Source organism: Drosophila yakuba, chromosome 2L (assembly GCF_016746365.2).
Source record: "Drosophila yakuba strain Tai18E2 chromosome 2L, Prin_Dyak_Tai18E2_2.1, whole genome shotgun sequence".
NCBI classification, from domain to species: Eukaryota; Metazoa; Arthropoda; class Insecta; order Diptera; family Drosophilidae; genus Drosophila; species Drosophila yakuba.
In genome coordinates this window covers 2,660,920-2,688,038 of record NC_052527.2, presented here as the reverse complement: position 1 = coordinate 2,688,038, position 27,119 = coordinate 2,660,920, and the positions used below count along the sequence as shown (strand labels likewise).

The following is a 27,119-nucleotide window of genomic DNA, read 5'->3' as shown; positions in this document are numbered from 1 at the left end:
GGGGGGCTTTTCCAGGGGGGGTTTTCCGACTTTCCCGGCGGCCAGACAATGGCTGAGCTGACTTATTCATGCTGCAAAGTTCGCAGCGCTTCGCTGAGACATAGACATCGCAAGGACTTCCGCAGCAATCGTCCTGACACAACGCTCTTTGACATTTCAGCCTGCATTATTTATTCGCTGCACTTTCCACATTTTCCAGCCCCCGACTTTTCCGACCGCCCAGAGGGAATCGATGAGAAATGTAAACATTTTCAGCTTAGTTTTTTATCACAGCGAAGCTTTGCTCCCTCTATATGGTACACATATATATATTTATATATACATTTTCCACTTTTTAGGAAACTCTTTTATTTAATCAACAACTCCGTTGGTCGCTCATGTGACAATGGGCGAAAAACCCGGTAAATCCCAGTTGGCCGGTTGGTGGAATCCCCGTGGCTGCCACATCCATATTATTCCGCGGATTTGTTGCATTTATGTGCAGCAGTGTGGAGTGCAGGTTTTGGGAAAGAAACTGATTGGGGAATAGGGAATATCAGAAAATCAGGGGCGAAAGGCAGCGAGTTCTTTATTCCTTTATTTCTCTCGATTTCCTGCTGACAAGCGGAAATCCTTGTGGCCCGGCACTTAAGCAAATAGCAAAGTGAAATCGAAAAACTTTCCCCATGCATATTGCAATTTGTTTGGCTGTGTGGATTAGAAGTCCATTAGGAGAGAGAGTTGAAATGGTGCCGCAATCAAATTTACCATATCCAATCATTATTTAATGGCACTAAACTAATTAAAACCCTTTTGCCAAAAATAATAAATCACGAACCGTGGTGATTAGTGCTTTTCACGCTTGGCAATCAGTAACTTAATTAAATGTAAAAAAAAAAAACTGCATAGATGACAACTGACTTTCAATTAGAGAATACATGTTAATTAGCTGCGATTGGAACTCAGCCATGTGCAATGCTTTCATTCACATTTTAATGTTTGGCAATCGAATTATGATTGATTCTTAATCAAGCAAATTATTGTTTGACCAAAACCAGGACTTGCGATGGAGTGGCTTTAATCGGGAATCCCCACGTTGTTTGTCCAATTAAAGCGATGCTTTGGGGCCAAGTGGGCGGTGCTAATTAATGGATCTGAGCAGTGGGACAAGTGGGTGAGCATAGAGGCATTTTCGCGAGTACTTCGACTAATCAAACTAATTAGGAAATTATTTCCATGCGGTGTGTGTGCCCTCAAGTATTTGCATGTTTTTAGCAATTCAGAGGGCGGTGTATGTACATACATTGAATATGTGTATATAGAAACAGGCGTCTTGTCTGTGTAAAAATAATTTATGTATGATGTTTGCTCACTCTGCTCGCTGCCATTGAATGCGATTGTAATTAGGGATTAAATAAGATTACAACCATCAATATCAATTATTGTATGGCACGCATGTATGGGCTGTTCATTAGAATTTATGCACAAGAAACAAACGCAAAAAAAAGAATAGAAAAAACAATGATACCGAAACAATACATTACATAAATTAATGTTGGTTTAATGAATGGAATGCATATTCATTAGGCCGTGCCAAAACCGCTTCGAATTTCCGTGTATTTAGTTAATTGCAATCGAACTAAGTCGCCGCGACTTTTGTGCGTGGAAATCCCTCTTTTTCCCCTCTCCCGGAAAAGCATTTTCCGCATGTTTTCACCTAAGCTGATTAGGAAAATTACGATATTTGGGGGCTACTGGCTGTGCGATTTGTTTCCATGTTTAAATCTGCAAATATGCTGTATCTAATATTGATTTTAACTTACTAAGCATCAATTAAATATGGGTTGGGTTAATCAGCAAAGCTGTGAAAAGCGTACACATTTCGTTGAACATAACCAAATATTGATTGGATTTGTCTAGCTGTAAGCAGTGAAATTAATAGCTAAATATAATTATTTTATTCAAATGCGCAAATACGAGGCACTGAAAAACGAAAAGAAGAAGTAAGCTATGAAATTTATGTCTAAATATAATTACTTTATTCAAATCAGCAAATATCACAGGCATTGAAAACGAAATGTTTATTTAAGCAGTCACAGAAAATGCTGCCATGATTACTAAACTTATGTGATTTTCAAAAATTCCAAACTTGAATCTATAAGCTGTACATCTTAATTAAAGCATTTATGAAAATTTTACGTTTTTTCGTTGTTTCTTCTTAAGACTTCGAAGTATTTTCCCGTTAGCTGGCATTTTCCTGGAATGGAAAGTCATTCTCTGTTCTCCTTCGCTTCTGCCATTCAATTTGGCAAGTGCATGGAAGGACTTACTCAGTTTTTTGGCAGTACCCCCCAACCCACCCCCTCATCCGCAGGGACGTGACATTGAAATATTACAATAACATGTATGCATGTGTGTAAAATGTGCCCATCGATTTTGCGTGCCATAGGCAGAGTTTTCCCTCGTCGCACAGAAAGTCAAATTTTCTGTGAATGTTTTTGTCACAAATGACTTTGTCGTTTTAATTGATTGCTGGCAATAAACCGAACAGGCGCCCTTTGTGCCTCTCGCTTTTCCACCCACCGCCACCCACCAAAGTGTAAATGGAAAGCCTCAACGTCATGCATGTGCGTAAGTGTGTGTAAGTGTAAATGTGTGTGGGAGTGGGTGGATGGTGGAAATTGCTGTATCGCCCTCTTCCGCCCTTTTTTTTTTTAAATTTGTGGAAAATTCGCCGCTTTATTCTTAGAATTTCTATGCGACAATTTCAACTTTTATTTGCACAACATGCAGGGGAGGGTGGCACCCATCTTTTCCCCCTATAAAATTCTCAATTACATTTATGATTTCTTGCGCGCGTTTTGCCATTTTCCCCACTTTTCCATCGCCAAGATACTGATACTGTTTGCTTTCCTTTTGCGCATTGTTTTGGTTTTTATTTTTATGCCGCTTTTATTGCATTATTTTCAGCGGGGGCCGTCGTTCTATGCATGTGCTTATACAGCGAATGGAAAGTATGGAGAAAATGCCACGGAAAATGGAAATGGAGCCATTTTTCCGTTGGCCTCGGAACGTGACCGAAACGCAATTTGCCGAGCTTAGTTTAATTTGCTCGTATTAAGCCCGGCCAAATGGGCTGCAATAAAGAATTGTACCGCTTTTCCGACCGCCGCGCCGCTTTTCCAGCAAGTTTTCAATAATACGCATACGCCATACGACATACGTCTGTTTGATTTTTAACGCCGGCCATCTATTGACATGGGGACAGGATTCGGAAATTTGTTCTTTCGGCTCCTGCTCCTTGGAATCCTTGGAATCCCCGGCTGCTGGTGCCCCTCTTAATCCCTTTAATGGACTATTAAGCGCTTTTACGGCCACAAGAGGCCCTGACCTCCAGCCACTCCGCTGCTGCTCCTCCTGATCCTCCAGCTGCTCCTGCTGCTCCTGCTCCTCCAGCTGCTCCTGCTCCTTCAGTCTGGTCCTGTGCTCTAGGCCTGCTTTATGGTCCTGCTCGAGTTTACGATAATCTCATCATTTGATGTTGCAGCACGTTCGTCAATGCCCATTTTATGCTCTACAATATTTGCATTGTGCACAGGGAGAAACGAGTTGATGGGATCATTATGTTGAAAGGACTTGTTTACAAGGATTTCACTATGAATTTTACGCTTGTTAAAGCCTATTACAAAAATTTTATAATTATTTAATAATGCAAACAAGCTGTTGTGACTAACGAGAAGGTAAAAAATATTTAATATTCCTTTTATGTAACCTATGGAAAATGGTTTAAAGTATTTTTTGTGAGTGCCCCAGTGTGTGTGTGCTGGAATAGAAGATGTAAATTGGAGGGTTCTACTTTTTCCCTCTGTCCCGTTCCCAGTACAGTGGCCCTTGTGTTCCCAGGATTCGTTGGACTTGTCAGCAGCGGTGTGTAATAAATTGATTGTGCCAGCAGGAGGCGTCTGGAACCCCTATTCCGAACCCCAATCCGGCACAGGAACGGTGTCGATTCTTTTTGAAATTGATACCCCTAATGGCTGACCGGGTTCAGGAATGGCTGTGGATGTGGATGTGGATGTGGATGTGTCCTGGTGCTGCCTTGATTGACATGTGAATGGGCAAAGACGCAGCCACTTTCAGTTAGCCGCCCAATTAAGAGCGCTTTCTGCCTTTTGTGCCGGCAAACAAAGCCAAACACAAAGGCGGCGGTGGCCAAGCCCCGGATACGGGTCCGTGGACATTGGATCCCCATCCGCATCCGCATCCAAACCTGGACCTGGGCAGCACATAGATGTGAGCATGGATGTCGACTTGGTGGCATGGCGTGGCGTGGCATGTCAGTCACGCAGTTTTTCCGACGCTTCAAGCCGCCGTGCTGGAAGCCACAGCCAGGCGAACGATGAGACTGTCTCGTTCTCGTCCTCGTCCTCGTCCTGGTCTCCTTTTCCCTCGGGAGTTGGGGCTGGGGGGCGTGGCATTTTGTGACTTTGTTGCGTGATTACCCTAATTGATGGGCATTTCCGGCGGACAAATGAAGCCACTCAATTAACACCTTTCACGAGAATAAAAGCCGCACGTCAGCTGCCCCGAAAAACCCATCTTCCCATCTCCTGGCACTCACAACTCAGAACTCGCAACGCGTTATTTATTCAGTAACATTTATTCAAATTGAGCATTTTCGTGGTGAATATCTGCATGTTTGAGTGCTCTGTGGAGCAGTGGCAATGTCCAAGGAAACAGCCTCACTTTCGGGTAATTAAGGAATTTGCTGCAAAAGTTTTTCCCCATTGGCAGGACACTAAAAAGAATTTCAAATTACATGTGTAATTATTTTGGCCGCCAGCAAAAGTCGTCGACGTGCCTGTCAAAAATTCGTTCGCTGCGCATATTATTATGCCATTTGCAATTCTCTTTCATTTTCGCTTCTAATTTAACGAAATTAGCAAATAAAAAAGTTTTTCCGCAAAATTACACAAATGTAATTCAGCCACGAGACTGCAGCACCAGGACCAGGACGAGGAACAGGACCCCACCCAAGCCATTCAGCCCACACCAAATGGCGCAAGTCAAAATGGCAAGGCGGCCAAAAGAACCCGAAAAACGAGTCCAAAGTGAAATGGGGGCCATAATGACTGGGTGGCAACGGGGGGCATTCGGTATGGGGGGAGTGTTCTATGTTGGGGTCGGGTCAGCGCTCATTTCGGGCGAAACTTTTGGAAATTGTATGATAATTTAAATATACAAACAAATTGTGTGGCGCTTTCAATAAAACTTTTACCATTTCTTGGGCTCTGGCCTTTTCGGGTGCGGCCAGCTGAGTTATTAGCGCATTAAGTGGCAAAATTTGTGTGATAGCCAAAGAATCAAATTGTTTTCTTGGGCCACTCGTAAAGCTAAAATCTAGCAATTCACTGTGACAGTTGTATAATCAAAAGTTAATCACAGTTTTGAGACAAAATCGTGAGTTCACGAAACAAGCAACAAACAGTTTGATTTGCTTTCTAAGAAAATAAATGTATAAGAACTATTATATATCCTTTTTGCCTTATGCTGAGGCAATGAATGGTATAAATTATTCGATGGTGTTTCAATAAATACTGTGGCATTTCTACTCGCTGACGATCCGCGTTCGCCTTCAAGTGGCTGTCACATATCCTTGACTGATGGAACTGACAATTGCGGCAGTATTCCTGCAACAATAAGTCGACTGACACTCACACACACAGGGAAACACACATGTCCTTGCAGGCGGAGGAGACTGCGTCCCCATGTCAATGCCTCAATCTAGATGTACGCTGCAATTTTCGAGGCCTGTCAACTTCAAAAACAGAAATGCCACATTTGCATGACAGCTCAATTCGTGAAATATTCACCAAAACTCATACGCACACACACACACACACACTCGAAAGCGGGTTGTGTCCATTTTTTCGGAGTGAGTTAGTCGCAAAAAACAGAGCAATTGCTCACAGTGTGCCACTGTATGGATGTTAGTGTTATGGCTTATGGCACATGAAGGCTACACTGCGTTTTAAAGTGTCACGATGTATTTGGTTTATTAATAGACTCGACAAGATAGCTAATTTAAGTGTTCCCTTAAGCCACATTGAAATGATTGCTTTGCAAAGGGGTTAACAAAAAGTGTAGCATACTGTTTTGGGCAGAACAACACAATGAATGGTTTTGCTTTAAAAAGCAATAATACTCTTAGTACTTAAATAAAACTCTTGAAGCTGCATGATAAATATTTAATAAATAAATCTAAATATTAATCCTAAGAATGTTCCTATTTATGTACATCCCACACATTCTTGCAAGGCCTTTTTGAAAATACGTGTATTTCGAAGTCGGCCAGAGTGCAGTGAGTGGCAGTAAGTTGATTTATTTAACATTCTGCAGGTGTGGTGGCCAAAAAAACGCAACTGTCTTTCATCCTGCGAACGAATGGATGGATGTGTGTGCGAATATGGCCATTTGTAATAAATATTTGACGCACGGACTTTTTATGGCCTTAACGGGAATGAAAACAACGTCAAGCCGCACTTAAAATGGCAAATGGAAATTCTCACCAGTGGCAACCACAATTAATACACCGTACAGCCGTACCAGCTTTCAGCCCAGAGTCGTCGGGACATTCGGAGTTGGAAGTTTGGAGTCCGGGGAGATCGGTAGTCTGTACTCCCAAGTTCGTTGTCCGTGTGTCCAGTGGAATGGAGTGGCCATGGCCATGGCGGTGCGGTTACTGCGTCATCATCTCGGGACTCCAGTTGGCCAATGCAATCAAAAACGATTCGCATCCGCAATATCAGCGATGACCTCAAAATCAACATGGCAGCCCGGCCAACCAATTTATTTGTTGACCCGTTGGCAATGCAGTCAATTTTTCCAACTGCCAGACAGCAGACTGCGGACTGTGGACTACGGACTGTGGACTACGGACTACGGACTATGGACCACGGACTACAGACTACGGACTACAGACTACGGACTACGGAGGCCCAATCTGTCCTGCTCGCTTGTTTGTCCGCCGTGCTGGATATAAACCTTTGAGTCGCAATTTTTACGTTCGACTGCGGAAGACCACAAAATAATGACAGGAAATTATCTCGCAGCAGACGGGTTGCTCTGCTCGTTGGCCGGCATCCAAAACAATTTCACTCTGTTGTGATCCCCATTTCCATTCCCATTCCCCGGACGCCGTGATATTCCATGCCGGATGGGCTGCAATCGTAGGCTGATTCCAACTAATTCCGGGACTTATCGGAGCCAATAAGGGCCAGCTGTAGTACATTCCGTAATTGAAAATGGAAACACAATTGCCGGGCCGCGGGGCCAAAGTTTTTACACCTGCAAGCGAAGGCCCAAGGAAATCGCCAAAGTTTTATAATATTGTTAACATGAAAGGAGGAAACTGAGGCCACACATTTTGTGCGGCAGAGTGGAAAACTTTGGCTTTGTTTCTGCCTTTGCTTTCTTGCTATACAGGGTTTCCGTTTTTTTCCCATATTTATTTTTTTCATTATCAGGCAATTTGCAAAGTGCGGTTAAGTTTTTGACAAAGCCTAGCCGACTTCAAAGGGAAACTTTCAAAATAATACCCGAGTTGTGAGTATTATTGTATCCTGCTACATTTTCCTCCGCTTTTGATGAGTAATTTCTTGATACAATTTAGATTTTGATTCAAGACAATTGTAAATTGTATATTAGCCACAAGCCAATGTACTCAACTAATTGCAGTGATTTGTAGTCGAGTTTTACAATAAATGCAAAACGGAGCCCTAAGTGCATTTACCACTTCAAAGTGAGTCATTAACAACAGCGTGTTGGCAAATACATAGATTGATTTAACCGCCTTCGAGTAATGGACATTGGACATTAGACATCTTAGCTAGTGTGTTTGCTCAATAAACACACGATGTAATTTCTAAATCCAGAATAAACATTCGGTGCTGCGTGAGGAGAGTGGGCAAATCAAATGTGCAGCTGCTAATATGAAATGTACACAGACGGAAGAGTTAATCCTCATCGACAATTTGACATCAGCAGTTTCGATGCTTTTGCTTTCAAATAACGGAAGCCATTAAGTTGTCACATGCAGGCGGCGATCCCAGTGGCAGTGCCATAAAAAAAATAAATACGTATACGCCCGGTTGGCTGGCCTCACATCGGACTCTGACTCGGATTCGGTTTGGGATTCGGCTTGGGATTGGGATTCGGCAACGGGTTGTGTGCCGGGATATGGGCCATGATGGTGGTGCATTTGGGAAAAGCAAGCCACAAGTGGTCATTCAGACAAATGGCCAAATGGCGGGGCTCATGAATAATTCAGATTTTAAATTGCATTTATGCAAATGCGGATGCTCGCAGATTTTCGCCACTGGCTGTCGCGTTAGTCCGGCACAAAAAGAGGCCCCGTAGTGGGGTATCCACTACCACCCGTAACCGGGGTAACCTCCGATCCTCCGAAAACCCGTGAACCCGAGGGCAATGCATTTGCAACTTAATGCGTCGAAAGCTGCGAGTTTTTGCGCTAATGCACAATTTGTATGCGTCAACACTTTCGTCAGCCCGAAAAATGGGGAGGGTGCAGTCTCCAGTCCTTATCAAAAACCCTATTGATAGGACTGGAAGACACCGGCAGCTCCAAAGAAATGGAGGGCAAGTGACTCAGTGACCTGCAAGACATAAAATCCCGTCCAATCCGGGGCCACCTGTTCCCCGGGCCAACTCTTTGGCAATTTGTGTGCATCGCCGACTGCAGATGTTTTTCCTCCACTCAGTTCGAGGTCTCGCTCCAGAAACTTGCAGATTTATTGCCCAGAAACTTTTATTGCCTGCAAGAATATGTACGGGCCGAGATAAAGATGCAATCTGGAACTTGTTTGGCGAGTGAAACACTTTGCCATCTGCCATCCGAAAGTGTGTGGGGTAATTGAAGTCACTCAGTCGAGGAGGTGGCACTTTTCCAGGTCGCATTTGTCTGTCTATCTGTCTGTCTGTCTGTCTGTGCGTTTCCATTTCGGTTCCGTTCCAAAGATTTAGGCAATTGAAGGACAATTAAACATAGGAGTCAACTGATTTTTTGTACTAGTCCTGAGTATGTCCTTAAACATCTTGAATACATTTCGGCTGCTTGATATGTGCCCTCAAATGCAAAGTGGAACGCAAACATGCCTAGTAGTTAATACGAACGAATAAATGGAATAAAGAATTCACAAAAAGGTTCTCTTCGCCACTGAATGTCAGTTCACCTTAAGCCCGATTGTAAGATGCTAACCATTTGGGACACTCTAATGGCAGCTCTTCGGGGGAAATCAATCTAATGGAAATAATAGACCCTTCGAGAGCGACAACAGTGGCCCAACTAAATGATGCTAATCGGATTTGAAAACGAGAAGCGGAGGGTATCGCTTTCCCCTCGAACGAGTGCAAAGAAAGGACGCAGTTGGCCAAAAGTGGGTTTTGGCCAACAGTTGGACAACGGTCGAAGGGTCGAGACCATCGCCCAGAGATGCCTCACTTTTATACTGTTCCTCAGGGTAAATATACCTTTCAAATATTATAAGTATTTAAAGAAGGTGCTGAAGAGTGTTTGCACATATAAACAACATTCTGCACTGATGATTTGGTATTGACTTCCATTTCCAGGGGTGAAGCCATTAAATGTAAAGCAGATCTGTCTAGAAAAAGGCCAAGTTGACAACTATGCCCAAGGCTGGGAAAACCACGCCACAACCGCATAGAAATGGACAGCAATCCCATCCCCTCAAGGATATTGGGTGGTGGCTCGTCATTCGAGGCGAGGCGACTCGATTCGATATTCATTTATGCGCCTCAAAGATAAGCACTAAATAAATAAATGCCCACAGAGGGTGAGAAAATGTAAATAAATGACTGCAAAAATATGGCAAAAATCGAAGTCAAGCGCCGTCGGGTGATTCGTATGGAAATGAATGTGAAATGTCTGTCCTTCTAGTCCTGTAAATTGTTCACAGGCCTGCCTTAAATTACAACTGTCAATCGTATCGGCGAAAGGATAACACGACCAGAACGAACGATCTTATCTGAGTGTGCTTTTGAATTGGTAGCGTGTTTACGCACATATGGTGGCTGAAATCAAAACAACATGAAATTGTTTTTCCAACATCATTTGCTGGCCGAAAATTTCCATTTTTAGCTGGCTACGTATTTCCGTGCGTTTACAGAAGGGATATGAACAACATCCGGCGACTGCGGGCCATCATTTCCAAAACAGCCCCATCTTCACCACTCATTGCATTTGGCCAAACATCGGGGTGGCGCCCATCCATGTCGACCAACCAACCGATTTGGTTATTACAAACTCATATCTTGTGCGGCTCGCAACCAAAGTGACCGCAGGACCAAAGGATGTGGCATTACGGGATGCGGGGTCGATGCTAAAAATTGTTCAAAATTTGCATTTTATATTAACGGAAACAGTTGTTGCCTTTGAGCACACAAGCTCCCCCAGCTGGAACCCACATCCACATCCACATCTATCCACATCCACATCCACATCCATCCTGATCCGCATCCGCTGCTCTTGTCCGGCCTGTTACACAATTCTAAAGCAAATTTGACGCGTTTATGCATGTAAATTAAACAAATTTGATTTTAAATATCTTGTGGCAGAGGCAGACGGACGTTTGGAAATGGTGCAAACGGATGGGATATGAGCTGGCCATATGGCCAGGGATTCCTGACCCACCAGCATCAGCATCATAAATAAAACAAATTCCTGCCGCTCCATGGGAAGGAAATATGGATTTCGATTTGGAAAGAGCCCAAGTCACCGTACTTCATGCGGTTGTTGAACTTGAGGTCCATTAATGCTAAGCATATTGAAATGCAAAACCCTCAAGAGAGCAACCACTTGTTACGCTCCATTGGATGCGTCTAATCTGGACATGGAGTCATTGTGCTTGTGGGATTAGAAGGACGAACAGAAGGCGGGTATCCTTATTGGGGATACAGCCAGCCGGCTGGCGTATCGATTTCTGTCATTTTCAATGAGCCTGTCACAGAATAGATACGGCTATTTGAACGTATAGAATACCACATTCTAAACATCTTTGCTTCTAAAGTCTTATATCGCTGCAGCCAGTTGCCAATCTAAACCATTGCCCAATAATTGAGTTCGCTTAAGCAATCATTCAATTTAAATATATGTATACCATTTGGGGCGAAAACTTTGCTAGTTCGCCGACGGAAGTGAAACAAGGCGAGTGACGAAAAGTTCGCACGTGCTGGAGCATCGAGCGCCAGGATTATGGGCTAAATGTCGCAGCAGCAACGGCATCATCGGGATCAGCACCTCGGACCACAGGACAGGACAGGACACCCGCCCACCATCGCAAGGGGCGTGGCACGGCAGATGCATCGCAAAATCAAAGGAACAGCTCTGTTGGCCGGGGCACTTAAAAGTCCATTAATGGCATTAAGTGGACATCGGGTGGACTGCGGGTTTTGGGGCACATTTGCTCCACAATGTTTGGCAAATCGAACGAGGGACTTAGGGGCAACATAAGCTGCATTCGATCCTTAAATATATGTATTTCATGCAGGTGCACTGCACTGCACTGCACTGCAGGATTCTCTCGCATTTAAGAGTCAAACCAAACATAATTTTGATGGGCTGCTCACGTTGTGCCGGGAATTTGCATGACAGGCAACACCAAAATCTGACAATAGCTGCGAAATTTCAATGGCTGCCAAAGTCCCCAGTTGCTGCTAGTAGTTTTGCTATTGCTCTTGCTGTATATGGTGTTTTTGCTATTTTTGCTATTTTTGCTGTCACTGTTATGGGATTGGGTTTGGTTGTTCGATTTTGCGCCGACGGGTTTGAATTCACGGGTTTTGGCCGGGAATAAAACGCACGAATGCGCCGACATCGCAGCCGCGGCGCAAAACAAAAATGACAATGGCAGGCAGCAAATTTTTGCAATTCCCAACAGCACTTCAACTTCCGGCTGCCATTTTTTCCGGCCCCAGCATGGCCCCGCCCCCAAACACCGCCCACAAGTTGACAAAAGTTTTGCAGCAGCCATTGAAAATGTGACTCCATTTGAGATTTGCCCGGCCAAAACAACAACTGCAAGGGATTAAAGCTGACCAAGCAGTGCGGACTTTTTGATACCGATTCATGCTAAATAAATAAAACTATATCTTAGAGCTAGAAATATAATACACTTCATACTTATTTCGAAGCTTGAAAACAATTTACTGATAAGAAACTAATAGCTCTGTATAAATCTCTTGATCAAAAAACAATTTTAACTAAATACAGATTAGAAACTTAAAGCTCTTCATAAATCTCTTGATCTAAAAACAATATTATAAACAAAATTAATAGTAAAATCATAATTTAACATAAACCAAAATATGACTAATTGCATCTTGTTTCTTATATGCAAATTGCCCATAACTGATACGTTGTATTTGCTTTGCCAGCGCAAAGTGAATGGCAATATTTGTGAAATTTATATGATCAAAAAAATTCTTAAAATTGCATATGAATGGAATGCCCCCCCACACCCTGTAAAATCTAACACCCGCACCGAATGCTGTGCATAAAAAACCGAAATTTATTTTATGTTTGAAACATTTTAGAGCCCGTGGAGTAATGGCCGTTGCACTTTTAAAGCGCCTGAAAAACGTTAGATACCTCCAATCCCGCCTCCGCAATCGCCACTCCATGCACATTCACATCCGCATTCGCATCCGCATCTGCATCCGCATGCTGCAGTGCCGCAATCAACTTGCAATCGAATGCAATCTGATGTGCTGATGTGTGGAGTGCGGAGTGCAGTGGGTGGTTTTCGCTTTTCTGGGCGATGGCATTGAGTGACTTGTTCCCAGGGAGGCCGTCCCGCACAACTTCTCGCCACTCCTTGAATGACATCCGCATTGCATTTGCATTTCGCAGAGCTCTCAATCAAATGTCTGGAACAAAGTGCTGTGCTGTTGGGAAAAGTTGTTCAGCACTCGCAAGTACACCAAGTACACACACTACCACCAGGAGTGCCAGGCCGCCGATCTGGGACTACTCCATCGAAAGATCTGAAGTCCGGAATGCAGTTGAAGGATGCAGGAGCTGTGGATGGTCAGAAATGGGAGGCAGAGCACGTCCAACGTTTTGGCCATCAATCACATCTTGATAAGGAGCAAATTCAATTTTGACAAATCACAAATAGGCTTTTGTAAACTCAAATTAATGGCAATTGCAGCCGAATACCCAACGTAATTAAACGCAAGGATGCAAGGATGCAATGTGTGCGCTTGCATTTGAACAGGACAACTACTTACTTACTACTACTTAATTACTTTGCGATGTCATTTGCTTAAGGCCGCCTAATATGTGCCATCTAAATATGCCAACTGCTGGGCATTTCAAACTCTTGGCTTTAATTTTTGCCCCTCAGGCATTGCATATACATATGTGCAAATACAAATAAATAATGCATTATGGCAGAGCGGAGAATAAAAAACAAAAGAGAATGCATTGTGGCTTAATGCACAGGGACGTGGCCATAAAAATATATGACTGTAAATGCAAGTGCAATATTTGCTGGCTGTGTAAATATTTACACAAATTTTCTTTTGATTTATTTGAGTGGAACTAATTGTGGGCGTTGAACTGCAAAAAAACCGAAATAAATCATAAATTTGCCAGAGACCGATAAAGATTTGCAATAAAAAAAAGAGGGAGTATAAAGTATGAAGAATGAGCGGGTTATATTTACATTTGCATTGTCATATTGTATTTTCGCTTTGTGCGACTGACATTGAGTGGAAATTATTTAATTAAACTATCATCAGATAAATTGAAGCAGACAACTCCACCACCTCCAGCTGACTGACTGACTGCAAAGAGAGCTTCGTGTCTATGAAAAATTAATTTCGCTTGCAAGATACACTTGCGTGTTTGCGGACAATTTGTTGTCGGAAAAAACACAAGAAAAACAAAGAAAGCGACACAAGTTTAACACTTCGGAAAGTCACATCAAACTCTCGCCAAGTCTGCGATCTGTGGGAAAGGTCAACTATATTGCAATGGGAAAATTAAGAAAGCTTATGGCCTTTGCGGAAGATCCCGAAACTAATTAACACATGCTATCGCACTTGCCGCAAATCCTTGCCCCAAGCCAGCGGAAAACACTGGAAAATGGCAATTTAAAAAAAAATAATTATGAAAATGTCTGCTGCGAAAAGCGAGAAGCGCTGGCAGACAGCTTCTGAAGGCGCTAAATGGTAATGAACATTACAAAAACAATTGCGAGTAATTATAATTTGAATGATAATAGCGAAACTTCTTAATCCCCGCAACGGTAATTTTTATCATCGCTTTTTCGCCTTTTCCCACTCACAAAAGACTCGGAGACAAAGGCGAAAACGTGGAAAACTCATATTAAAGTACGCCGTGCCGCAAGGAAAGCGTTCCGCTCCCGTTGCAATCACATTTTCACAGCGAAATGAAACCGCTGGAAAAAGCGATATGAATTGCTAGGGAAATGCCAGGGAAATCCGTATAAACCTTTTGGAGGGAAAATAGGAAGCAAAGTAATGTCGGACAATACGGAAAAGGATTATACTTAATCCATTTTCAGCTCATGAGTTGGAGTATAACGAAATAAGAAAAATATGAAATTTAATATGATATCAGTTTGATATTTTATAAAGTAAAAGAGTGAAACAGAGGTGCTTAAAGTAGTTGCTCCAGGGTGAGCTATTGCAATTTGATTCAAAATTCATTGTGACTAAGAACGTTAAAAAAAACGTAGCATACTTTTATGGGTACATATGAGTGGTTCTTAGCTATGCATTTCGAAGTCGTTATCCTTGATGCTCTTACCAATTCTATAGTCAAATTTACGTTAGTTGTACTAAAACGTAATTGCTTAACCCCCAACTATAGTTATTTTCTTTCAGCCACTCATCTGTTTATGCGTGAAGCTGTCGAAGCATCATGGAAATTAATTCTAATTTGCAGCTCCGCCCGGAAAAACCACACGCCCACAGCCGGACGTGGAGCTCATCAAGCCTTCGCCTTTCGCCTTCGCCATCGCCACCAGAGACTTGCCCACTTTGCAGCTAATTATTCAGATGAAATAACCGGGCAAAAGAATCGACGGGGCCAGAGAAATTCGCAGCGAAAAATCAAACAACGAAATTGCTACTTGCAATTTCTCGTCACGTTCAAAACTTAATTAGTACATCAGACCATCAACGCGGCTGAGATGCGGCCAAAAAGCTGGCTGAGATGGCTGAAATGGCTGAAATGAAAGAAGGAGGAGGAGGGCTGGTAGTGTGGTCCTGCGGAGGCTGGGCCTGTCATAAGGACGTCATGTTTCTTAATTAGTTCTTTGTTATCATAACTTTGGTGAACTGAACGGCTGCGCCCCGCACTTCTCCACTTCTGGTTCTCTGGACTTCTCGACTTTGCGACTGGACGCTTCATTAGCACTAACATTTCGAGTTGGGCCAGCAAGCTGGAAAATCGATCGAGTCTCAGCTACTTATAGCATATCAATGATATAAAAATTCCATAATACCTACCTTCATTGAACTAGAAACACTTGATTTCTGTAATATTTTCTTTTCATTTTCAAATCTTTTTTTTTCTCAATGTATTATCTATGCTGACTGGCGAAGTTTTCTTTCCTGGCCAGGCCACTCAGTTCACCTTGAACCCACCACCCTTCGGGATCGGTTTCGATGCCTGGGCGGTGACCCCGGAAAATCCCGACCCCGGAGGCACTCCGATACCCCGCCGCCCCCGCTACTCCATCCATGGAGCACATATTCCGGCTCTTGGCATGCCGCACACGTAGAAGATTTCCGCACGAATTCGCAAAGCAACTCTTGATCCCTTTGACTCAGCCGGCGACATGTTTTCTTTGCCATTCTCTTTGATGTTTACAAATTACACCGAAAGTTGGCAAACAAATTTTCTTATTCACTTTTTCCCGAGTGCACACAATGAAATGGGCAAGCCAAACCAAATCCAAACCGAAACGAAACGAAACTGAACTAAACTAAACTAAACTAAACCAACGGATTGGCACTGGTCCGGGGGGATTGTTGGATTGTTGGATTGTTGGATTGCTGGATTGCTGGATTGCTGGATTTCTAGATTTCTGGCTTGGAAGGTAAACGTTGAGAAATGCGGACGGAAAACGTGCCAAGTGAAATTGCGACTAAGAGACAATATTGTGTAAACACATTTACAATGCATTCTTGAGCGCTGGCCAAATACGAAAACTCTTGGAAATTGATTTACCAATTGGATTTGCGAGCCGAATATAATCGAAAATCCTGAGTTCCGTTTTGGAGTTTACCCAGGTATTTTGTAAACAAAACCAACTGAATTCAAATGTGTACTTTACCAATCTGTTCGTATGAAAGAAAAGTGTATTTGAATAAGTGAATGAATGATTGGCCATTTCTGCAGCAGAAATGCTACGCCTTTGATGCGGGTAAAACGGGGTCCTTTGACGTGAGTGAAAGCCAGAAACTAAAACAACAACTTTTTAAATTTCTCCAATTATATTTTTACGCTATAGAAAGTTTGATGCCGAGCTGACTTCGTATGCTGATCTGCATCAGGCCAAAACAAACACTCACACACACACAACAAAACACTACTCACACAGCGAAAACTTTCACAGCGAGAGTGTGAGTGTGTGTGAGTGTAAGTGTGTGTGAGTGTGTGTGTGTGTGGGGGAGAGATTCCATTTGTGCAAACAACAACGATAAAAACATCTTGAGGTCTAAGGATGAGCAAACTTTTTTGTTCACTCATTCATAAGTTTTTAATTAAATTGCCGTCACATTTCTCTTTTTATTTCCCCTTTTTTTCATTTTTTTTCATTTTTTTGCCCAAACAGAGATCCTTTCTTTTAATGAAGCCGACTTTTATGTCAGATTGGTTGTGTAAAAGGGTTCCATATTTAATGGGCCCGATCTAGATAGGGGAAAATCCCTGCTGAAGCGTGATTAAAATGGGTGAAAAAACAGCATGGCTTTGAAACTAAATTGGCAATAAAGTATTTTGTGTACAGTCTCATTAAAAATATTATTTAAAGTAGGTAACAGTTTTAAATAATATATATATATTTATATATACCTATAAAGTAGAGGAAATCTGTTTGGCAATCTTAATTGTTTGTTGGCTGTCGCGACTTTGGCCGCTGACTTAATGTTTTTGATAAGCGTTTCGTTTTGTTCAATTGAATGGGATTTTTTTTCGGGGCAGCGGAAAAAGGAAAATAATTGCACGCGATGTTTACACGAAAGGTGAGGCAAATTGAGTGAAGGCCAGCGAGGGCAATTAAAACCAAGGCAATTTAGCCCTGAACATAAACGTAAATGCTTTTGGCACCCTCTCGTGAAGCAGGTGTTAACTTGGATGGCTTTGGATGGCCAATAAGCTAACTAACTAATCCAATGAAATGGTTAAAAAAGGTACAACTGATTGCTTTTAATCATAGACTCAAAAAGATGCCGCATAAAATTGCTCATGACAGCAGATATCAACTTGATTGGATTAAGCGTTCCGTTTCTAGAACATTTTATTCTGTGCGTTTAATCGCGTAATTGAACTGCCACATTTGACCAACTGCGGCTTCAGTTGACAGCGGAAAATGCAGTTCGGCTGTGGAAAACCTCGAAGAAGAACGGTGTAAGGGCGCTTTTCCCAACTGCATACTGTATACCAGCAGCTGGAATCCAATTCGTTTCGCTGGCGGCTCAATTGTCAGTGCCATCAATCACGTGATTGACATTTGCGTTAGCGTTTTGAGAACTCCCAGCTGGATGTTGTAATCGAGGCTGAAATGCCGAAATGCTGAAATGCCCCAGTAAGCCGGATGAGAAAGAGAGCACGAGCACAGTGGGGAGTGGGGATTGGGTAGAAATTAGCAGCATAACCGGATTTCAAATTTCCAAATGCAAAGTATTTTCGAGTTGAGTCCGATCCGCCTGCTGGCATCCCACTATGGGCTATTTCCGTGGCCCACACAATGGCCAGCAGTCGGACAAAACCGGAGAGCCAGAAGAAAGGCGCTGGCAAAAAGCGTATGGCCAAAATGGATAAGCTCCCAGTGCCATTTTAGCAGCCATTCCTGCCACCCACCCACCAATCCACATCCTTCCTGCTTCCCGCTTTTGTGCGCAAAAAAAAGGGGGAAAGGGAAAAGCTCACAAAGAAAAGGACGAGTGAGCAAAAAGTTTCGGGGGGGAGGGCCAGCGGGGGGAGCACATCCTTCTGGGGGGTGACTTAAATAAAATTTGTTGATTTTATTGAAAAGTGATGATGTGTCAAATTTTTTATCGCATTACCAGAGCGCGGCTCTTATTTTGCTTTTAACCTTGCCATTTGCATAAAACTCGCATTGAATAGACACATTAGCATTCTTAATGGCGTGACCGCTGGAAGTCATTCGCTTTCCCCACTGCCCCTCCCTCACCATCACGCCCCGGAAAATTTATCAATGCCAAACACGTTTGGGTTGCCCTGCCAAAGGTCTGTTCTGTTCTGGACAGGAATGGTCCGGAAGCCAGGGATTGGCCCCACCTTGGAGATATCCTTGCTCCCACGAAATGAAGCGCATTCAGTGAAGTGACAAGTGAGCAATATGTCTGGATCGCTCCTTGTTGGGTTTTCTATAGTATTTTGGGGGGACTCAAAGTCCGGCACTGATTTTTAAGACAAATTGAACAGCGTGTCAAATGGCCCGACTCGAGTTCAACTTTTTGCTTGTTTAGTTTCTGGGATAGTTGAATGAATTATGTGCCAACGAAATCGATGATTCCATTTGGTGACGCTTCGTTTCTCGATTGTCTGTTGGCCCGGGGCGAAAAGTGATTTCCAGCAGTGAAGGGTCATTTCCGTTGGCCAATTGATAATCGCAGTGAAATTAACATTTTGGACAGCACATTTCCACTAGCCACACACTTATTACACTGCAATAAACACGCAGCTCCAAAGGAGCAACTACTGACACCATTTGCTCGTGAACTTCAACCTCGTCGGTCATCTGGCGAAGGCCTAAATGAGGAGAAATGCTTTTGCATTAGAGCTTTAGAGCGTTGGAGCGCATCCTGGCCATAAATAACATGACGTTTCATTAGCCTGGCGAAATGAAAAGCTATGATCGCCTAGCCAGCTGCCACAGACAATCAAGGCAGTTATTCTGGCCAACTGCTGGACACTAATTCCCTAGCTACAGTCGCGTTCAAGTCGTTAGCAGTGGATGCAGTTAAATAAACAAACCTGCGTCAGGCTTGCAAGTAATACTTAATTACATTTTATAACATTTGTTTTTAGAATATGAATAAATAGAAGAAATATTGTTTAACAACTTAAGTTACTGAGTTGCTTAAATGAAGTTTGGTAAAACTTTTCAAGGAACTTGTTGCTGCATCCTTTTAAATACTACTTCTAATTTTACGAAGGCAGCTGTATGCGTGTGAGTTCCAGGCAGCAGTCGGCACAGGTGTTTTAATCACGGCAAGCTGCGACTCCCATCCCTTGGCGCCTCGTCCTGCGTCCTGCGTCCCTCGTCCTTTGTCCTTCGTACCGCTGCCCCCGCCGCAGAGCGTATAAATTTTCATTTCCAGTTTCATGGCTCGACGCACGGAAAACGCTGTAAGGAGGCCCAGGACCACGGATCTCCATGCTCCATTCGCCACTCGCCATTTGCCATTTGCCATTTGCCTTTGTCGCTTTTTATTGCCTGCACTTCATTTGCTACGCAATTCGGACCCAAGGCTCTACTCCACTCTGCTCTGTGGAAAACCCAAAAAAAGTGCTCATAAAGCGAGTTTTGGGTTAGACGACCGCAGAAAGTTAATTAGAATTAATGCGACGGCCGGGCTGTTCCAGAATCGCATTTGAGTGCACCAGCAGCCGGCCCATTTCGCTGTATAGTATTATATGTTTACATTTAAATGCCAATGTGCTGCCGCCGAGGAGCGAGACGAGAAAGGACGAAAAGGGACGAAAATGGTGTGCAATAATCATTTCTGTGTGTGCCAACACGGGCTCACGTAGCAGTCGTCATCGTGACGCTCTGGAGGGGCAAATAAGGAGCCGGCAAATCGGCAAGGACGAAATATTAAAATCCAACATTCACAAAGTCACGAAGCGCCAGCGACACCAGCAGCAGCAGCAGCAGCAGCCACCACAACAGCAATAATAACACCGCCAGCAAGGACAAGAAAAACAGGAGTTGAGCAGCAACTGCCACCACAATGCTAAGCAAATAGACAAAGTAATGAAAAAAATGCTCCAGCTCGCAGATAAAATGCGGCGATTCGAATACACGATACCGTACATAAAGCTCTAGCTTTCAAAAAATTATTAAGAGTAATGGGTATGATAAACTAGCTGCTACCGCTTTTCAAATCTCTAATCGTATCTCTTAAATCATTGAAATTGGAGCTCACAGTGGTTATGTTTTTGCTTTTAGTATACAATTCTATATTGTTGTTTATATACTTTACTTTTTATTCATTGTTGTATATTTGCACTTTAATATTAGTCTGCATTTCATAATCCTCAAATAAAATATGTTATCCCCCCAAAAAGCCCGCGTACATAGAAAAAACAAACACAGAAAGTTTCGCTGGCAGGAAGACAGAACAAAAAAAAAGAACCGAAAATAGGAAAAAACTCATCAGGCGGAATGGAGGTCGCCACGGGTGCAGTAAACGTGGCTAATGAATGCTTTTGGCCCACTGATGGTAGCTCTGTGTTTAATTTAATAACACGCACACACACCCGCACACCCATACACCCACACACACACACTGCGAAAGAGACAACAGACACACACAGAGAGACATGTGTAGAACTCCCACCACATACACATGTCGCCATCTGCTTGTGTGTGTGTTTGTATATTGAACAAATAAATTTGAAATGTTGACAACATTTTGCTGTTTGTTCATAAACGAGGCCATCGTCACCTGTGGGAGTGCACGTGCCACCACCACCGCCCAACTGCCCTGAACCACTGAACCACCCATATCCAAACCCACCAGGATCCAAAACCCCACCCGTAACCTGACCCACCCGGAATCATCACAATCGCATCGCAGTACCAAAGCCGTGGGGCAATAAAAACTGACGCCACCGACAGCGGAAACTACTTCCTCCCCAGGGTGCTGCACACACGCATAAAAAAGCAAAACTTTCGCATTACGAGTACTGCCACATGACCATACAGACCATATAGACCATAGAGACCAAATAGACCATATAGACCATATAGACCATGTGCACATAGACCATAGAGCATGGAGACTCACCCCATGAGCAACTGAGCAACTGAGCAACGCACACCAGCGAGCACTTACATTTCAAACCCATAAACTGTCATGTAAAATCCCAGAAACTTTCATTTGCAATTTGCTTAAAGTTTATGCAATAGGTGCGCCACAATAAAAAGTTCGCCAAGGTGTATGGACCATAATAAACCAGGAGTTGCAAACGAAGCAAAAAGTCTTTTCCACCCACGAACATCAATGTGTCTGTGGAAAAACTTCAATAAATATAAAATTTTCAGACTAAAGTACTTTGAAATATAGAGAATAAAACTGCGAGGGCATTGTCATTGAAATAATGCGCATAAAACGAGGAAATACACTTTCTTTTTAGACCATTAAGCAAACACGTATTAATGTTATGCATATAAATGTAGTTTGGCACTGAAGGTAAGACCTACAACTCACTGTCTTCTTGCTTAAAAGGTAATATTAAAAGTTGCTCACCCAAAGGGAATTCAACAATTACGTTTTCCTTTGAATCTGCGAATTTAAAATGCCTCATATGTGGGAAAACCCCGGGAAATTCGGCTTATTCAACTGTAGGGAGAGCTTTACGATGTATATTAAAGCAGGGTACGCATGCATTCAATCAATTTCAAAGTTATTTGTTACAAATTTCAAGTTAATCAAAATTAAACGCCATAAAAGGCGCAGCGAGTGAAACTGCTTATCGTCTACCGCCAAGTACACAGTTAAAAACCGGAAGTGCTTTCACTGGCGAGAAAGTCGGGGGAGGCAGGCAGGATCATAATAATAATGCGGGGTGGTAAATCAGCAATGAGCAAGTAGGTAATGTGGCTTCATATTTCAACGTCACAACGGCGTCGTCATCATTTTTCTGCGGCCAACGCAACGGCGATGACATCAACAGTTCTGCATAAATTTGCACCCGATAAAAATTTCAAATGTTTTCATCAAATCATTTTGGGTGAGGTTTTCCTGGCGGTGGCGATGGCATTGGGAAAACCCCAGCAATCTGGAGGAGTGAGTTGATATGGGGTCTGGCATCTGGGGTTCTGGGGTTCTGGTTTCTGGGATCTGGAGTCTAGTCGTCATCCATCATTAATGGAGCGCACGAGGGCTGAAGGAGTTGAAATGGCAACTAAGCGCCACGGGGTACTACGGAAAATGTGCGGGAAATGCGGAAAATGCGGGGTGGGAAATGAAGAAATGGGTAAAAGCCGGGCTCTGAAACTGAGAAACGTTGACGATGACATTACTTTTTAATGACTTTGACTTTCTGCAGCAATTGGTGTGCGTCTGGCACTACGGCATCCGGAATTCTGCCACTTTTGTTTCGTTTTATGGGCCTCATTGAAGACTGACTGGGTACTGGGTGTTCGTTTGGATTTTATGCTCGCTTTTATATTTATTGGTTCGCTTTAAATTTGCTCATCCTTTGTAGCGCTCTGATTTCACTTTTTTCGCACGTGCACAGCTTTTTTTGACGGCTTTGGTATCAAAAGTATTAATACCACTTATTTGCATACTCTGTTTGCCCACATCTACTTACTATACTTCACTGTGTCACCAAATCCCTGCGAGAATCCGATGCACAAAAGACACTTTTCAATGAAATCAAACAGTTGCGTGCATGTCCTTTTTATGCGCAAAAAAAATGCAGTACAAAATATTGGATGCTTCACACAGAGCTGTTACTATGAAATATCACCATTTTAATTCGCAGCATTTTCTATACTTCTTTTTTTTTTGTGCAAATATCCCAAACGAAATTTTCCATGAAAGATATACATTTCATAAATGGAACTTTTTATAATGAAAGGCGAAATGAAAGGATGCGTTTCGTTACCAAGGTTTTTCATTGCAATTAAAGTGTATTGCTGAGCGCTTAAAAATGTCGGCCAATTTTTGCACAAGTTTTTTGTTCATACTGCCGCTGTGCCGTGGTGTGCCACGCCCACTTTGGGTCGCAGAGACGTACGCCCTTTTTGGAGTCGCAGGCTCAAAACCGCCGACGGCTGACGGCTGCCAATATTCGTATAATATTTTCACTGTGAAATATTTTCTGCTCATAAAAGAAAATTGACTGCGAAAATTGTTTTTACCGAGGCGGTTGCAGCTCAACTGCCGCCGCTGCCACGCTGCCACGCCCCCTTTGGGTTTCAGTTTTGCGGGCGTACGTCCATAAATGTGTATGTGCTTTGTTGACTTTTTTGCGTGTGCACTTTTACGTTTTTATGCGTTATTTTGCATGCATCAGCGCGTTATTAAATTCCGTGCCCCACAACTAGCGAGCATCCGCATCCGCATACGCATCCGCATCCTTCGTCCTGGCGTCTCATTTAACCGCAAGCTCCTTGCCATAAAAGCCAAAAAATAACACGAGAAACGTATACATTCCGCCGTATACATACACCGCCTCCCGCCATCAAATTGGGCACATTGTTCCGCCTTGAATTCGCAATTGCTCCGTTTGCTAGCTCGTATAAATTCGAGGCACTCCGCGGATTTTTACATTCGCATCCGCGCATCCGCATCCGCATTCGCATCCGGAATGCAAGGCACGCACTTTCGCCGGCACACCATTATGAACTCCGATACTTGTATCAGGTGACAGCTGACTTATATTTTGTTTAGATGGTAATCCTTGCTAAGAGAAGCTTAAGGATGTTGCTGTCAATAAGCAGACGTGAATGCGCATCGTAGGTTTTCTGGTCTGCAGATATAGATTCAGTTTTGCAGGATATTGCAACGCACCATATGGATTAAATACTATTATTATATCGAAATGTATACTGCTCTTTTTTAATTAAAAATGCAAAATGCACATTTTTTTAAAATAACTATGCAATTACATGTTTTTCTCACCGTTTTATTTCCAATCAATGGCATTTTTTTCATCAACAAATAGGTGTGAAACATGATCCGTATTCATGTCCACCACTTTCCGGTTTTCTGGTTTTATTTTTATTTTTATGTATCTATGAAACTATTTGCAACTGTATCTTATTGCTGTTTTTGTGCGGAGCTTAAAAAAGTAAATAATAGAAAATTGTGTTGGCAAAAGTAGGTACTTTAATTTGTTTAAACCAATTTTCCTTTCATTAAACTTTCATGTTAGCAGAGTCCTGCAGGACTTAACATTTGTTTGACCGTTAATTCAAACAGCATGCTAACGCATCAAATCCTGTTGACTACAGCCCAATGTAAGCAGTTACCCCGCTGCATCTGTTAAGCGTTAGCACAGTTTTCCCCATGACCTGCTGTTTGCAGACTGTTAAGCGCTCGTTTGCTGTATGTTATGTAACAGGGCTGGACGAACAGTGGTGGCCAATGTTAAGTTTGCTGTAAAGGAATTGAACTTGGTAAAAACTCGTCCTTAATCTTTGAGTAATTCAGCAGCTCGTGTAAGAGCTAGGCACAAGCCAGTTACAATTTAATCACATTCAATTTCCATTCAAAACGAGAGCAGTTGATGGATGCTCACCTTTTAGCCCCCTCGGCAAATTTGCAATAAATACCTATGCCAGTGTACCTCGATAAACACATGCAATGCAATTCATCATTCAGGCACACACACACACGCACAGACATTGACACACACACACACGCACAGGTGAATGATCTGGCGGTGAAAGAGGGATTCGCGAGCGGTTTTTCTGGGAACTGGGAACTGGGAAATGGGAAATGGGAGATGGAATGGAGATGGTTTTGAAAGGACGAGGGGCCGCCGCCAAAACGTCCCATTAACAGGAGCTCAATGCGCAAAAAGTCAGATCCTTTGGCTGATGGCTGGAGCCAAAAAGCAAATGTCAACACTATCAATCATCGCTTTGACAGTTTGAGTGCTTGTTTTAGTATTTGTGCTTTTGATTATGTGACTCACACACTCGCACAACCACACACACACTCACTCGCACTCACACACACATGCAGGCGCATCAATTGATACACTTACAACAAATTGTTTGTAGTGGAACACGTGGGCGTGGCCTGCGGACGGGATTGCATCGGTTCGCTCGACGTATATGGGATATGGAATACGGGCTATATGTAACATATACATGTATGTATGTATGTATGTATGTATGTATGTATGTATGTATGTATGTATGTATGTATGTATGTGTGTGGATGGTGGGTGGGTTGGGGCAGGGCCACTTGATTGATGGAGCCACCGACCTAAGCCATTTTAAATGAACAAATTGAATGTGCGGCAGCTCACATGCACACCTACAGCAGCGGGCATTCGCATAGCAGCAAGTGTTTAATTTAGAACGAGAAAATACAAGCTCATCTTACCACCGATTGAAGCATACATTGAAAATGTCTCAGCATTTTTGAAATGCAACATTTATACAGTTGGTTAGAAAGCACTATTGATTTGCCCGCCACTGTGCGTTTGCGGTTGCCTGCTGGTGATTATAGTAATTTAATTTCTTCGAACAAAACAAATTTGCAACAAAATCCGAACAAAATGAAAACCTGAAAAGAAATGGAAAAAACGGAAAAACTAGATGGCAAATCCCCGCGCAGCTCAACGTGCGGTCTGCGAGAATGGATTGGGTCTGGCGCGGAACGTGGTCCTTTGGCGCTGCTTCTGGTACGCCTCCCGTTCCGCCCGCTGGCGCTGATCCTCCAGCTGGCGACGCCGCGCCTCCTGCGCCTTCGATGTCTGGATGTTGAAAAGGCGCCGCTGCTGGACGCGCAGCTCGGCGCTCAGGTTGAAGGGCTCCACCTTCAACTTCAGCGGCGGAGCGGCGGCAGGACGATTCGAGGACCTCAAGGGCTGTCGGCTGCTCAACGGAATGGGCTTGGCCCTGGGCGCCTGCATTCTGTGTAGTTGGCACTGCTGCTCCCGCTCCCTCTGCACTTGCTGCACGTGCAAGCGGCGCTTCTGCTCCATGTCACGCGAATTCTTGAGCACATTGGGCGTCGTGGGACAGGTGACGCGATGCACGATGACCTTGGAGGCCTGGCGCTCGTGTGCCTGCCGGAAATCGGGCATCGGTCGGCTGTGGAACTCGCGCTGCTTGCGCTCCTGCTCCTGGCACTCGCGGATCAGCTGATCCTTGCGACTCGAGTAGATGTCCTTGAAGCGATAGGCCTAGTGCATATAAACAACAATAGAAAATGCCAAAAGATGAAGGATTTCAGTACCTTTGGAGTTGACACCTGCGTTGGGAGTGTGTTCCTCTCGCTGCCGAGCTTCAGGCTCTTGAAGAGATTGGCGACCAGCATCTGGGAGTGCTGCTGGGCCTGGCTGACAAGCTGCCTGCCACGTCGCTGCAGCTGCTCCACCTGCTCCCGATGCTGCTGCAGACTGGGAAACTCCCCACTTGTTCGTATTTCGGATGCAAAGCTGTCCATCGGCTCCATACCCAAATCGCCCCAGTTGTACTCAGCTTTCGAATCCGACATTATTATATATCATACACGAACTATGTAATTCAGGGATGTGCTCTATGCTCTGGCTTTGTGCTCTCGTTGATGGCAACTAATGCGGCGGAGTAGCATTTCAGTTACATTCAATTATCGGCCTACTCAGATCCCAGGTTTCAAATGAAAATGTTTGGGCATTAGTGAAAATTTCATTTGGATGAATAATGTAAAGTATTCCGGCTGACACTTGCTTCCAAATGGTTGGGGCTCCTGTCTGCCACTTCCTGCCTGCCCATCCCCACTGGATGCACTTCCAAGGGGGTGGGTGGTGCAGTGGGCGTGGCAGTGGCTCACCGCCCTTCTGGCGAACTGTCATTTTCCTGTCCAACTGTCTGTCCCCGTCAGTCCGGGACGTCTATGTGGTGTCAATTTGATTGCAAAGGTAA

At 43.6% G+C, this 27,119-nt stretch overlaps 2 protein-coding genes and 1 long non-coding RNA gene across 3 annotated transcripts; all 3 read right to left on the bottom strand.

Annotated features, from left to right (window-relative positions):
* Positions 1–2,709: 2,709 nt before the first annotated feature.
* On the bottom strand, positions 2,710–21,859 carry LOC120320701. Its single transcript, XR_005560221.1, has 2 exons — positions 21,775–21,859; positions 2,710–3,553 (listed from the first exon to the last, which is right to left on the bottom strand). It is a non-coding gene; the product is annotated as an uncharacterized LOC120320701 (long non-coding RNA).
* LOC26534580 lies at positions 15,562–15,951 on the bottom strand. The gene has a single exon (XM_015199036.2). It carries the CDS (start codon positions 15,901–15,903, stop codon positions 15,679–15,681), a length of 225 nt encoding a protein of 74 aa, XP_015054522.1. The 5' UTR covers positions 15,904–15,951; the 3' UTR covers positions 15,562–15,678.
* A 3,833-nt stretch (positions 21,860–25,692) lies between the features above and the next one.
* On the bottom strand, positions 25,693–26,808 carry LOC6526593. The gene is made up of 2 exons (XM_002087665.4): positions 26,452–26,808; positions 25,693–26,398 (listed from the first exon to the last, which is right to left on the bottom strand). The coding sequence occupies exons 1-2, from the start codon at positions 26,710–26,712 to the stop codon at positions 25,829–25,831; spliced, it is 831 nt and encodes a 276-aa protein (XP_002087701.1). The 5' UTR covers positions 26,713–26,808; the 3' UTR covers positions 25,693–25,828.
* Between the last annotated feature and the right edge of the window lie 311 nt (positions 26,809–27,119).

Bases quoted from the DNA above. Each gene is read 5' to 3' on its own strand.
- LOC6526593 (XM_002087665.4), bottom strand. From the start codon at position 26,712: ATGTCGGATTCGAAAGCTGAGTACAACTGGGGCGATTTGGGTATGGAG. The intron at 26,399-26,451 runs GTACTGAAATCC...TATATGCACTAG, and splicing joins CGCAGGTGTCAACTCCAAAG to GCCTATCGCTTCAAGGACAT.
- LOC26534580 (XM_015199036.2), bottom strand. From the start codon at position 15,903: ATGGCAAAGAAAACATGTCGCCGGCTGAGTCAAAGGGATCAAGAGTTG.